Source organism: Sphaerodactylus townsendi, linkage group LG05, assembly GCF_021028975.2.
Source record: "Sphaerodactylus townsendi isolate TG3544 linkage group LG05, MPM_Stown_v2.3, whole genome shotgun sequence".
In the NCBI taxonomy this organism is placed as follows: domain Eukaryota; kingdom Metazoa; phylum Chordata; class Lepidosauria; order Squamata; family Sphaerodactylidae; genus Sphaerodactylus; species Sphaerodactylus townsendi.
Window position 1 is genome coordinate 109,286,616 of NC_059429.1, and position 13,906 is coordinate 109,300,521.

At 50.1% G+C, this 13,906-nt stretch overlaps 1 protein-coding gene across 3 annotated transcripts in view; it reads left to right on the forward strand.

The window, feature by feature from the left end:
- The window catches only part of LPIN3 (lipin 3), a 57,491-nt gene that overhangs the window by 19,027 nt on the left and 24,558 nt on the right, over positions 1 to 13,906 (forward strand). For all 3 annotated transcript variants that reach the window (XM_048498624.1, XM_048498622.1, XM_048498623.1), the window contains exons 4-5: positions 11,239 to 11,498; positions 13,438 to 13,551. In XM_048498624.1, coding sequence (XP_048354581.1) covers positions 11,239 to 11,498; positions 13,438 to 13,551 — 374 coding nt within the window. The remainder of the gene's footprint in view (positions 1 to 11,238; positions 11,499 to 13,437; positions 13,552 to 13,906) is intronic.

Sequence of the window (13,906 nt, forward strand, 5' to 3'; positions counted from 1 at the left end):
TACAGGCTGACGACACTACCGCACAGTGGGGGTTCCTCCAGGCGTTAAGCCTTCGCTTCCAGGACCCTGATGTATAAAACAACGCTATTCTGTCAGTAACAACCATCCAGCAAGGTAACCGTTCTTTCGCTGAATATGCTCGGGAATTTCGTGCAGCGGCCAGTAAACTTCCTCCAGACTGGCCAGAACGCATGAAATGTGAGTACTTTTTCGAAGGCATGGACATCAAACTGCGCGAAACGGTTATCCTCATCCGAATCCCGCGGACAGTAGCCGAATGGATCGAACTGGGATCACAAGTCGCTGCCCGTCTTGCGCTGGCGGCAGCAGATGGCCGCCCGCACCAAAACCTGCAACAACACCAGCACAAAGTACTCGCGAATCAACTCCTGCCGTCGCAGCTGAAACCACTTCGGAACGCCGTCGCCGCTTGGGATTGTGCCTTTACTGCGGGGGACCTGGCCACCTGGCTGCCAACTGCCCGAAGAAACAAAAACCCCAAGTTCCGACTACACGCACCGTGGCAGCCAAACCTCCACGTAAATCAGGTCCGCCGCCTCAGGGATCGTCTAAAGCCGCTATCGAGGAAGTTTTCGAGGACGGAGATGTAGCGCTCTGCCTGTCAGCAGCACCCGAGGACATTAGCCCTACTCCAGATGCGGTGAGTGAAGGCAGTGCTCCCATTACCATTTTAACCGCGTTAGCCAACCCAAGTAAACATACGCGCATTCTGGCTTCCGCACTTGTGGACTCGGGCTGTTCCCACTGTCTCATGAGACCACAAGTGGCCGACGAACTTGGTTTAGACCGAGTCCCCTTGGTGAAACCCATTCCCTTCTGTAAAGGATTCAATGGTGTTGGTGAGCGGGACAGCCGCCTGGCCTTGACTGCATTCCGTAACCCGGGCGATGGGCCAGCATCTGCGGCGGAGACCTTATCTCTGCGAGAGAGATGAGAACTCCGTTCCCATGGGAATCCGGGAGGGGGGATGGGATGGACAGAGTTATAACCTGTGCTGCTGGCGGGAGACTTTATTCCTGCCACGTCGTGTACGTGAGCTTTCTAGGATGTCTGAATAAACGGTCTTTACACCAAAAAAGCCTTTTATTTCTGCTTCTATGGAATTCCTTACATTGTGGCAGGAATCCTAGTTCATCTATCTTCCTAGTGCAGTGGACCTCTGGTGTCTCGGCATGGAGAGGTTGAATATTCCTGTGGAAGGTGCGGTAGCCCCCAAAGAGGGCTCCGGGCTTTCCCTTCTGGATTTGGAGGAACCGGCGGGAGAACGGGTCTCGCTGGTAACTCTTTCCCGTCCTCGTATCGACACGAGTCTTCCCTTACTCCGTTGGGACGAGGGACGAGGAGACGATCATGTGGACTTGCATGAGTCGTTTGGGGCGCTGTCTATGGATCGAGCGCCTGTGGATCGGATATCTGCCCGTTTCCGTGTTGATTACAAACCTCAGATGCAACCTGTCACGGAGGAGACGGGTCTGACCACCTTTCATGCGGCAACACAGGAGTCCATTGAACGATTCCTGGACTCGTATTTTGGTGATGCTCCCAAGAATCCGCCGTGGCATAGCACTGGGGCCCGTCGAAGACCACCGTTGAAACCGGACTATATCGGGGATTGGGAGGGGTATCCGCACCAGCTTCCGATCGGACCCCCCAGATCCCGGATCAGCAGCTGCACCTGAGGTGCCCCGTGGAGCCACCGGTGGGCACGATGTCCTACATTCTGATGAAGAGGAATCCGAAGAAAGCCTGCATTCCCATCCGGATCTATTCCCCCCCCTCCCCCAAAAGAGAGCTGGGATGAGGAAGTGGGCCGACTGCGAGATGCCCAAGAAGCATGGGCCCGTGAATGCCAGCTATGGGAAGAGGAGCGAGAGCAGCTGCAGCAAGAGCGTGAAAACCTGCAAAGAGACCGGGAACAGCAGCGCAAAGAAATCCAACTTCGAATTGGACGTTGCCAAAGACGCGCTGCAACGGCAATATGTGCAGAACCTATCAGTCCATGATAAAGTCCTGGAACACTCCAAACTGGACTTACAGCGTCAACGCCGAAAGTATTCAGGCCTTGCGTGACGCAAAGTGAACTAACTGCAGCTGTTCAACGGGACGAACTGGCCAAACTGGAACGAGAGAAAGCAGCTTTGCATGCGCATTCAGGATGCCTTGACTGCAAGGAGAGAGATTTAGCCGCCTTGGAGAGGGAACTGAAGAAGCAGCAGAACAAGATGCCCCAAGTTGGAGTTCTCCACGCTGTCACTGGTACAGCCAACGCCAGAGGACGCTGCTGGGTCCTGCTACTCGCGCATCTGCCACCTTCCAAGGACCGGCTCCCACCAGAACACCAGCGGCACCGGCGTTGGTACCCCCACCTCCACCGATTCCGGCCCCCCCCCTGCGCCGCTGCCTCAACCTGCGCAACCGCCGCCCCAGCTGGCGCCAAGGGCCGTGGAGAGGATATTAGAGACCTCCAATACCTGCCCGTTTCGATGGGACCGCTTCCAAACTTCCCTACTTCATCCTACAACCTCGATGCCCACATGGGAGGACTATGACGATTTGTACCGGGCTGAACGCGAAAAAAAACGGGACATCGGTTCCGCTCTTAGATGGGCGGCAGCCGACTGGTTTGTGACTCTTTTGAATCTGCAAGATGAGGATACTTTCGACGGGTGCCGGGCGTTCCTCCAAGCCTTAAGGGCTCGCTTCCAAGATCCGGGTGCTGAAAATGAAGCCATCCGCACCATCAAATCTATTCAGCAAGGCAACCGCCGCTTGCAGAATTTGCCCGAATTTCGATGCGGCGGCTGCTCGACTCCCTCCTGAGTGGCCTGAGCGCAGTAAGTGTGAATACTTCTCGGATGCTGTCGACAGCAAACGGCGTGAAAGCGGTGTTTCTAATTGGATCCCCCGCGACTATTGCTGATTGGATCGAATTGGGATCCGAAGTGGCGGCTCGTTTGGAGTACGCTCGGGCGGGGGGCCGCGCACGCCCAAAACCCGCCACGAAAACCGCCGCTGCGACTTCTAAGCCAAGCCCAGCAGCCTCTACCGAGACCACCTCCGAACGCCGTCGCCGTCTGGGATTGTGTCTTTACTGCGGAGGACCGGGTCATCTAGCCGCCAACTGCCCGAAAACAGAAGCCAACCGCTCCAGCCGCGCGCACCCCATCTGCCAAGCCACCACGCAAATCCGGGCCGCCCCCAACGGGCTCGTCTAAGGCAGTTACCGAAGGCGACCCAGAGGAGGGGAACTGCAGCTGTTTGCCTCTCTTCAGCCCCCATGGATATGGGTTCGACTCCAGATGCGGTGAGTGAAGGCAGCGCCCCATTACGATTCAAGCGCTTTCTGGCCAACCCCGCTAAGCATACTCGTATTATAGCCTCAGCTCCTTGTAGATTCTGGGTGCTCCCATTGTTTAATGCGCCCCAGGTGGCGGAGGAACTTGGTCTAGACCGAGTCCCCTGGCTAAGCCCATACCGCTTCACCCAAATGGACGGCAGTCCTCTCGGGGTCGAAGGACCAGCCCAGTTCAAAACGCAACCGGTCCTCCTCCGCTGCGCTGACCATTGGGAGAAAATTAGTTTTATTCTGGCGCCGGTGGCCAAACACTCCATAGTTCTGGGCATGCCATGGTTGTTGTTGCATGAACCAAAATTCATTTGGAAGGAAAGGATCTTAGAATTCACTGACCCTCCTGGCGGAGAACACATGAATTGGGGGGAAAACTCACCTTCTCCTGGACATACCCCCCTTGGCTTCATCAGCGATGCGGCTTTAATTGCTCCCGATTCTACCTGCGGCATTCCACCGGCTTACCAAGATTTAGCCAGAGTATTTCAGGAGCAAGAATGCGATCAATTGCCACCCCATAGAGAGACTGACTGCAAAATCGTATTACAGCCAGGGGCGCAACTGCCCAAAGGTAGAATCTACCGCGATGAGTCCCAATGAGGAGAAGGAACTTCGTGCCTTCTTAGACAAGAACCTCGCCATGAGGTTCATACGGCGGGTTACCAAACACACACATGCTGCTCCTGTATTGTTTGTTTAAAAAAAGGATGGGTCTTTAAGGCTCTGCACGGATTACCGAGGACTCAATGCGGTTTCCCTGTCCAATAAGTACCCTTTGCCATTAATCAAGGACCTGTTAGATGCATTGGGCAAGGGACGCATTTTTACTAAGTTGGACTTAAGAGAAGCTTACTTTACAGGGTCAGAAGTGCGGAAGGCTATGAACATTTGACTGCATTTAACACGAAATTTGGACAGTATGAATACTTTAATAATGCCATTCTGGTTAAGTGGGGCCCCCGGAGCTTTTATGGCCCTTATCAACGAAGTTCTCCATGATTTATTATACGAGGGAGTAGTGGGTGTACTTTAGATGACGTTTTAATTTATTCCCCAAACCATGGAAGAGCATGAAGCATTGGTTCGAAGTATTGAAACGCTTTGCTCAACAACTCCCTCTTTGCCAAACTTTCTAAATGTTGTTTCCACCAAACCTCTATCGACTATTTGGGTTACCGGATCTCTTCCGAGGGCTAAAATGGATCCTGTTAAGATTGACGCAGTCCTCCAATGGCCTGCCCCTACCAATCGAAAGGAACTCCAATCTTTCCTAGGGTTTGCTAATTTCTATCGTGACTTTATACCCCAATTCGCTGAACTGACTCTCCCACTCACAGACCTCTTACGCACTAAGGGTAAAGATCCACAGGCTGCCAAGCCCGGGGCCCCCCTGTCCTGGTCTAAAGAATGTCAGACAGCCTTTCAGCTTTTAAAATCAGCTTTTACTACCGAACCCATCCTGAAACACCCTGACCCAGATCTTCCATTTGTGGTTCACGTGGATGCCTCGGACAAAGCGCTTGGAGCAGCCCTGTTGCAGAGAAATAGCATGATAGGCTGGTTCCGTGTGCTTATTTATCAAAGAAATTCTCCGGTGCTGAGCTCAACTGGACTGTAGGGGATAAAGAGACTGTGGCCATCAAAGTAGCACTTTCCACTTGGCGCCACTGGCTGGAGGGGGCTAAACACCCCTTTCAAGTTTGGTCGGATCACAAGAACTTACCGCCCTTTCCACCCCCCTCAAGATGTCCGCAAAACAACTCCGTTGGGTCGATTTCTTTTCTCGTTTCTCTTTCACTGTCCATTTTCCCGGAAAAACCAATAAACTGGCTGGATGCGCTCTCGTGCCTACCCGGGAGGGTGGAGCTGCCTTACGGGATATTCCGCGACTGTTCTCTCCCCCTCCCAATTGGGGCTGGCTGTCACCCGATCTCAGACGTCCACTCCTCCTTCTCTACCCATTCCCAGCCTGGTCTCTCCTTTCCTACGGGAACTCGAGGAGGCGGGGCTGCGCGAGCCACCGGGCGGAGGAAGGTGACTCCCAATTGCGCCTGGAGAATGGTGTTTGGCGGCATGGGGATTGTTGGTATGTGCCTCCCCTCCGTAAGCAGGTTCTCGAGGCCTGTCATGATGCCCGCTCGGCTGGACATTTTGGCTTCCTAAAAACTCTGCATTTGGCCCGCCGTCAATTTTGGTGGCGCGCGATGCGCAAGGACATTGAGACGTATATTAAAGGTTGCTCTGTTTGTGCGGAAGCCAAGACCGTTCCGGGAAAACCCCATGGTCTGTTGAAGCCTCTCCCGGTGGCCTCCCGCCCCTGGGAAGTCATCTCCATGGATTTTATTACGGATTTGCCAGAAAGTCAAGGCAACACGGTCTTGTGGGTGGTGGTGGACTTATTTTCTAAACAAGCCCATTTCATCCCATGTGCTTCCATCCCCTCCGCTCCTAAGTTAGCGCGTCTGTTCATTCAGCATATTTATCGTCTACACTCCGCCCCCGTTAAGGTGGTCTCCGACCGCGGGCCCCAATTCATTTCAAAATTCTGGAAAGCTTTTCTGGGTTTGTTGGGGCTACCGGGCGGTTGCCGCCTACCACGCTCAAAGTGACGGTGGGACAGAGAGAAATAACAGAACCCTGGCGCAGTATTTACGTTGTTCCACCAACTACCACCAAGACAATTGGTGCGAGTTAACTCCGCTTGCAGAATACGCCTATAATAATGCGGTTCATACCAGTACAAAACCCCTTCGAAATTGTGTCTGGTCGGTCCTTCCCTCCGTTGCCGCAACTACCAGCATGGAAGCGTTGAATCCTGGAGTTTCAGCAGTGGATTTCATCTGTGGCCGAGGGGTGGAAAATGGTCCAGACCGCCTTACAGCAGGCTAAAGACTCCCAAAACTTCAAGCGGATAAGCACCGCTCGGATTTCCCTTTGCGTAGCCTGGGTGTATTTGTCTACCAAAAATCTCAGAGACGTGCATAAATTTTCAAAACTGGGCAAAAGATTCGTGGGACCTTTTCAGATTACTAAAGTGATTAATGATGTCACTGCCCGGTTGGACTTGCCTAATTCTCTAAGTAATATCCATCCTGTCTTCCATTCCAGTTTGCTCAAGGAAGCTCCCGTTTCCGATGCCTGGCACGACCCGCCGGAGAGACCCCCACCGACTATAATTGATGGCCACAAGCATTACTTAAATTGACGCCATCCTGGACTCTCGCTTTAATCGCAAACGCTTGCAATATTTAGTCTCTTGGGTGGGATATTCCTCTGGGTATAATCAATGGGTTTATTCCGAAAATATTGACGCCCCCGCCCTCATTTCTGCTTTCCATCGCACCTTTCCGCACAAACCTGGGGGGGGGAGAAGTCTTTTTTAAGGGAGGCAGAGTGTAAAGGATTCAATGGTGTTGGTGAGCGGGACAGCCGCCTGGCCTTGACTGCATTCCGTAACCCGGGCGATGGGCCAGCATCTGCGGCGGAGACCTTATCTCTGCGAGAGAGATGAGAACTCCGTTCCCATGGGAATCCGGGAGGGGGGATGGGATGGACAGAGTTATAACCTGTGCTGCTGGCGGGAGACTTTATTCCTGCCACGTCGTGTACGTGAGCTTTCTAGGATGTCTGAATAAACGGTCTTTTACACCAAAAAAGCCTTTTATTTCTGCTTCTATGGAATTCCTTACACCTTCACCCAAATGGATGGTAGCCCTCTAGGCGGTGAAGGTCCGGCACGTTTTAAAACCCAGCCAGTATTTCTCCGTTGTGCCGACCATTGGGAGAAAATAAGTTTCATCCTTGCTCCTGTTGCTAAACACTCTATTGTGTTAGGCATGCCTTGGTTGCTCTTACACGAACCAACCATCATATGGAAAGAGCGGATCCTCCAATTCTCGGATCCCCCCTGTGGAGATCACATGAACGGGGAGGAAAGCCCACCTCTCACTGAGAACGAACTCATGGGTCCTAAAGCTTTAAATGTATTGTCTGCCCCTGTTCCCGCGGAAATCCCGCAGGCGTATCAAGACTTGTCCAGAGTGTTTCAAGAACAGGAGTGCGACCAATTCCCACCCCATAGGGATACTGACTGCAAACTCTTACTGCAACCCAGAGCTCAGCTACCTAAAGGTAGAATCTATCGCATGAGCCCCACCGAGGAGAAGGAACTCTGCGCCTTCTTAGATAAAAACTTGGCTCGTGGATTCATAACGACGAGCCAAAACATACCCATGCCGCCCCTGTTCTATTTGTTAAGAAAAAGGACGGTTCGTTAAGACTTTGTACTGATTATCGTGGATTGAATGCTGTGTCCATATCCAACAAGTATCCTTTGCCCTTAATTAAAGACCTCTTGGATGCATTGGGCAAAGGGCGGATCTTTACCACATTGGACTTGAGAGAGGCTTATTATAGAGTCCGTATTGCGGAAGGCTACTTAACACTTGACAGCTTTCAATACAAAGTTTGGACAATATGAATATTTAATAATGCCATTCGATTAGCTGGAGCCCCAGGAGCCTTCATGGCCCTTATCAACGAAGTTTTACAAGATCTGTTATATAAAGGGGTGGTCGTATATTTAGATGATGTATTAATTTACTCACAAACCATTGAGGAGCATGAGAAACTAGTACGAGAAGTCTTACAATGCCTACTAGATAACTCCCTCTTTGTCAAGTTGTCAAAATGCTGTTTCCATCGCTCCTCCATAGACTATCTGGGGTATCGAATCTCTCATGAGGGTTTGGAAATGGACCCAGCTAAAATAGCCGCAGTGATTGAATGGCCTGCCCCCACCAACAGGAAGGAACTGCAATCCTTCCTAGGCTTTGCCAATTTCTACCGTGACTTTATTCCCGATTTGCTGAAATTGCCTTGCCGCTCACAGACCTATTACGCACCAAAGGCAAAGACTCGCAGGCGTCTAAACCCGGAGCGCCCCGTCTCTGGTCTCAAGAATGCCAGTCAGCATTCCAGCAACTAAAACAGCTTTTACTACGGAACCAATTTTAAGGCACCCAGACCCAGATCTTCCTTTCATCGCGTATGTGGATGCTTCGGATAAAGCGCCAGGCGCTGCCCCTCTTGCAGAAAAAATAAAAATAACAAATTGGTACCGTATGCTTACTTGTCCCAAAAAGTTTTCTGGGGCTGAACTAAATTGGACTGTGGGGGATAAGGAGACCGCAGCTATCAAAGCTGCATTGAGTGTTTGGCGCCATTGGCTGGAAGGAGCCAAGCACCCTTTCCAGGTCTGGTCAGATCACAAAAATCTGGCTGCCCTGTCCACTCCACTCAAAATGTCTGCAAAACAATTGCGTTGGGCCGATTTTTTCTCCAGGTTCTCTTTCACAGTCCATTTCTTCCCCGGTAAAAGCAACAAACTGGCTGATGCGCTGTCTCGCCTTCCCGGGGAGGGGGGAAACATCGCTACGAGACATCCCGCGCACCGTTCTCTCTCCCTCCCAGCTGGGATTAGCGGTCACCCGATCACAAACTACGGCGGCTCCTCCCCCACCAACCATCCCTAACATCGTCTCCCCCTTCCTCCAGGGATTCAGGGAGGCGGGGCTCCGCGAACTGTCGGCGGAGGAAGGAGATTCACAACTGCATTTAGAGGGTGGTGTTTGGAAACGGGGAGGGTGTTGGTACGTCCCTCCTCCTCTCCGGAAGCAGGTTCTCGAAATGTGTCATGATGCCCGTCAGGCTGGGCACTTCGGGTTTTTGGAAACGTTGCATCTGGCCCGCCGACAGTTCTGGTGGCGCTCCATGCGCAAAGACATTGAAATGTATATCAAAGGGTGTTCCGTCTGTGCGGAAGCCAAGTCGATACCGGGAAAGCCGCATGGGTTATTAAAACCCCTCCCACTTGCATCTCGACCCTGGCAGGTCATTTCCATGGATTTTATAACCGATTTGCCGGAAAGCCACGGAAACACTGTTTTATGGGTGGTGGTGGATCTTTTTTCTAAACAGGCGCATTTCATTCCTTGCACCACCATCCCGTCGGCACCTAAACTGGCCCGGTTGTTTATCCAACATATCTATCACCTACACTCCTCTCCCGACAAGGTGGTATCCGACTGCGGTCCCCAATTCATATCTAAGTTTTGGAAGGCTTTCCTGGAGCTGTTGGGAACCACCCCAGCGGTCGCCGCCCCTACCACGTTCAAAGTGACGGCCAATCAGAACGGACGAACAGAACGTTAGAACAGTATTTACGCTGTTATATTAACTATCATCAGGACAATTGGTGCGATTTACTTCCTTTTGCAGAGTATGCGTATAACAATGCCATTCATAGTAGCACGCAAAAGACCCCGTTCGAGATTGTTTCTGGTCGGTCTTTTCCACCGTTGCCCCAGCTGCCTGCAGAGGTACTGCAGCCTCCAGAATTCAACCAATGGATCTCTTCGCTAGCCGAGGGTTGGAAAACAGTGCAGTCTACCTTACAGCAGGCCCAAGAATCACAAAAGGTTCAGGTGGACAAGCGTCGCTCAGACTTCCCTTTGCGTGTTGGGGCATGGGTCTATTTGTCCACTAAAAACCTTAGAGACGTGCACAAATATTCAAAACTTGGCAAGAAATTTGTGGGCCCTTTTCGGATTACAAAGGTGATCAATGATGTTACTGCTCGTTTGGAACTGCCTAACTCATTAAGTAACATTCATCCCGTGTTTCATTCCAGCTTGCTCAAGGAGGCTCCCGTTTCAGATGCCTGGCACGACCCTCCGGAGCCACCCCCGCCAGTTATAATTGATGGCCACAAGCACTATGAAATAGATGCTATTCTGGACTCCCGCTTCTCCCGCAATCATCTACAGTATCTAGTTTCATGGGTTGGCTATCCCTCTGGCCATAATCAATGGGTATATACAGAAAATATTGATGCCCCCTCCCTCATTTCTGCTTTTCACAAAGCCTTTCCTGACACAGCGGGGAGCCAGGGAGGTTTTCTTTGGGGAAGCAGAGTGTAAGGCGATGGCAGTTTTGCTCATGATTTTCTCTCCCATTGCCACCTGGCCTTGACTTGGAATGTCTGCCTCCCACCCGAGGCGGCGGGCCAGAATCTGCGGCAACAACCTTGGTGGACCGGCTTTATCTTGCTGTCCAGGGATGAGCATTCCGTTCCCATGAGATGGGCCTGGATGATGGCCCAGGGGAGGGTAAAGGGATTGAGTGCAGCTAGTAACCTGTAGTTTGGGCGGGAGGTCTCATTCCTGTCATGTCGTGTGTGTGTGCTTTCTAAGATGTCTGAATAAACGGTCTTACATCCAAAAGCCTTTTATTTCTGCTCTTTGGAATTCCTTACAGTGGGCCTATAGAATTGGCTACCCTCTGAGATGTGACTTTGTAGACAATAGAAATAGTTTTTCAAGGCTCGCTTTTAAAATACAACTGATAAAAGCCTCGTTGTGTTGCTTTGAGGGTAGAAGCTTTCAAAAGGTATACATGGTTTGCCCCATGTACTTTGAAAATGGGCTACCCAGTGAGTGGTACAAGCTGGTGAGGGAGGCAGAAGGGTTCAGGGTCTTTAAACATTTTCATTCAAAGTGAGGGTCCTTGGGTGCTCACAAACTTTCAGCAAGAAATGATTACTGGATTTCCAGAGTTCTATACGCTTGAACTAGAAGTTCCTGAGGGAAAATATTTGCTAACTTAGTTGATTTCAGTAGTCTTGAGGGGATGCCTTTCTTGAACAGTGTTCCCAGACGATGCCAAATGCAAAGAATAGCATCTAACTTAGGTAATTCTGCAACTGGTTTGGTTTACAGTACGGTTTATAGTTTGTTTCGTTTGGCTTATAGTTTAGCTGGCTCTAATTTGGATCAGATGTCTGGCAAAAATTTGTTCTCTCTTTCCAGGAGAGCATCCCCATCTCCTTGTGCACATCTCCTATCCCTTTTGAGAAACACTCAGATCTAGCAAACAGAGCTTCTAGGGAGGCTTCCAGCTTGTATGGAAACCCTGATGCCTCCAGCTCTGACACAACCCTTCGTAAAAAAAGGAGGCGTAAGAGGAAGTCCAGGAGGAGGGAATCATCAGCAGACTCCACTTCAGAAGAACAAGAAGGCACTGAAAGTGAGATGCCGCTGGAGGAGAAGCGGAAACTGTTGGCTGCCAAGTGAGTGAGTTGTAACCCAGAACCTGGATTAGTGTCTAAAATATATAAAATATTTGCTCATACCACCTTTCACAAAATATGCTTCATCGACGTCTTAAACTGCCTCCTGTAGTTTCAGATTCTTGGGTTGTCTCCATGAGGGGACTCCCCCCCCACATTTCAATTTTCATAATCATATAGAGAGAGCCGTACATGAGCTGACAAGTACACTTACAGGCCCCCTCATGTCCAAAGCTGGATGGTTTTAGCCCTCACATTTTAAAACGGCACTGATGTTGACTGGATTTTTACTGAATTTTATTATTTATTATGTATTATATTGTTGTAAGACATCCTGAGCCTGTCTGGGGAAGGGCGGCCTAGAAATTAAAGAAATAACTAAATAAAAATAAATGCATAGAGGCTGAGGGCTGAGACTATGGATACAGTCTCAGTCTCCACCCACACCCGCCATATGAGAGCTAATGTGGTGTAGTGTTTAAGAGCAGGTGGATTCTAATCTGGAGAACCGGGTTTGATTCCCCACTCCTCCACCTGAGTGGCAGAGGCTTATCTGGTGAACCAGATGTGTTTCTGCACTCCTATATTCCTGCTGGGTGACCTTGGGCTAGTCACAGTTCTTCAGAACTCTCTCAGCCCCACCTACCTCAGAAGGTGTCTGTTGTGGGGAGAGGAAGGGAAAGGAGTTTGTAAGTCACCTTGAGTCTCCTTACAGGAGGTAAATGTGCAGTATAAATCCAAATTCCTCCTCCTCCTCCTCCTCCTCCTCCTCCTCTTCTTCTACTGCCTTCAGATTTTGCAAACAGCTGTGGGATTGCCAGCTCCACGCTGGGAAATTCCTAGAAATTTGGGGGTACAGCCTGGGACCTCAGGGTGGTATATTGTCAGAGCCGACCACCCAAAGCAGGGGATCCATCTTCTGCAGGGGAATTGATCTCTGTGTTTGAGATCAGTTGTAATTCCAGGAAATTTCAAGGCCCCTTCAGGTTGGCAACCCTAAGATGCAGGTAGAACACCACCAGTCAACCCACCAGTCTAACAGGTAATTATTATCACCTTTGGCAAGGAGTTGCCCCCGCCCAGTCTCTGGTAGAGCTACCTATCACTGTCCTAAACCTTTTCTAGAAGGATTGAACTTTGGACCTCTTGCATGCAAGACACTTGCTCTATTCCACAGCCTTTCCCCTATTTTATTAGCATTTCCTAGAAGAGGGTGTAAGGGTGGCAATTGCAGGCAAATATTTTGTTCATTTATTATTTATTTTGTTCGATTTGTTAGGCACCCTTCCCCTGACGGGCTCAGGGCATCATACAACATCTATACTTATAATACAATAAATCCAGTAAAATTCTTAGTCAACAACATAACAGCACTCATAAATTCTACTATGGGAGGTTTATAAAAATATAAATTCATCCCAATCGAACTCTTTCATACTAGGAAGGAGGAAAGGGAAAAGGAAGGGAAAGCCTAGCTGAACGGCTCTGTCTTGCAGGCTCTGTGGAACTGTACCAAATCTTGTAGGGCCCTGGTCTCATTCAGCAGAGCATTCCAACAGGCCAGGGCCTGTCTAACAAGTCATTTGCATCCCTCTGACCCAGGTAGCCTAGGCTAGCTTAATTTCATCAGGTCATTTGCATAAGCATAAGGGTGATGGTCATTGATTGCCCAAATATAATCTCAAGTGCTGTATTCCTTCTCTGCCCTTTAGCCATGAGCTGATCCTCATTTTCCATAGAGGAGCAGGCACAGAGCTAGTGAGAAACCTGTGAACTTGTAGAGGTTTCAGTGCCTGCATTCTTTCTAATATGACCCTGTATGTAGCAGCCTGACCTGGACGGCCGGGCTAGCCTGATCTTATCAAATAGAACTGTACTGACACCTGTTTTCATTAAGATCTGATGTTACTAACGATGCAAATGTATCCTTCTTAATCAGCAATACAATATACTACTCATTCCCTGATGTTCACTCATTCCCTGAAGAAGCTGGAACTTTGCAACCAAAGGAAGCCCATCCCTTTTCTGATGGAGAGCTGCCTCCCACGGAGAGGTAAAACCCAGGTTTGATTCCCCACTCTGCCACTGAAGTTTGCTAGGTGATCTTGGGCCAATTTCAGCCTAACCTACCTCCCAGAGTTGTGAGGATAAACGGAAGAAAGGAGAATGATGTAAACCACTTTGGGCTCCCACTGGGGAGAAAAGCGGGATATAAGTAAAGTTAATAAAATAAATCAGGAAAGTTCGCTGGGAATCAATGGCAGGGGTGACCTTGGACTGGTAGGAGTAGAATAATCATAGAATTTGGTAGCATGCAGGAAATGACAGAATTCTGTATGCAGACTACTAGCAATGGAAGCTGGACAACTTAGATCAGGACTGAATGAACTATGCGACTATTTCTTCAT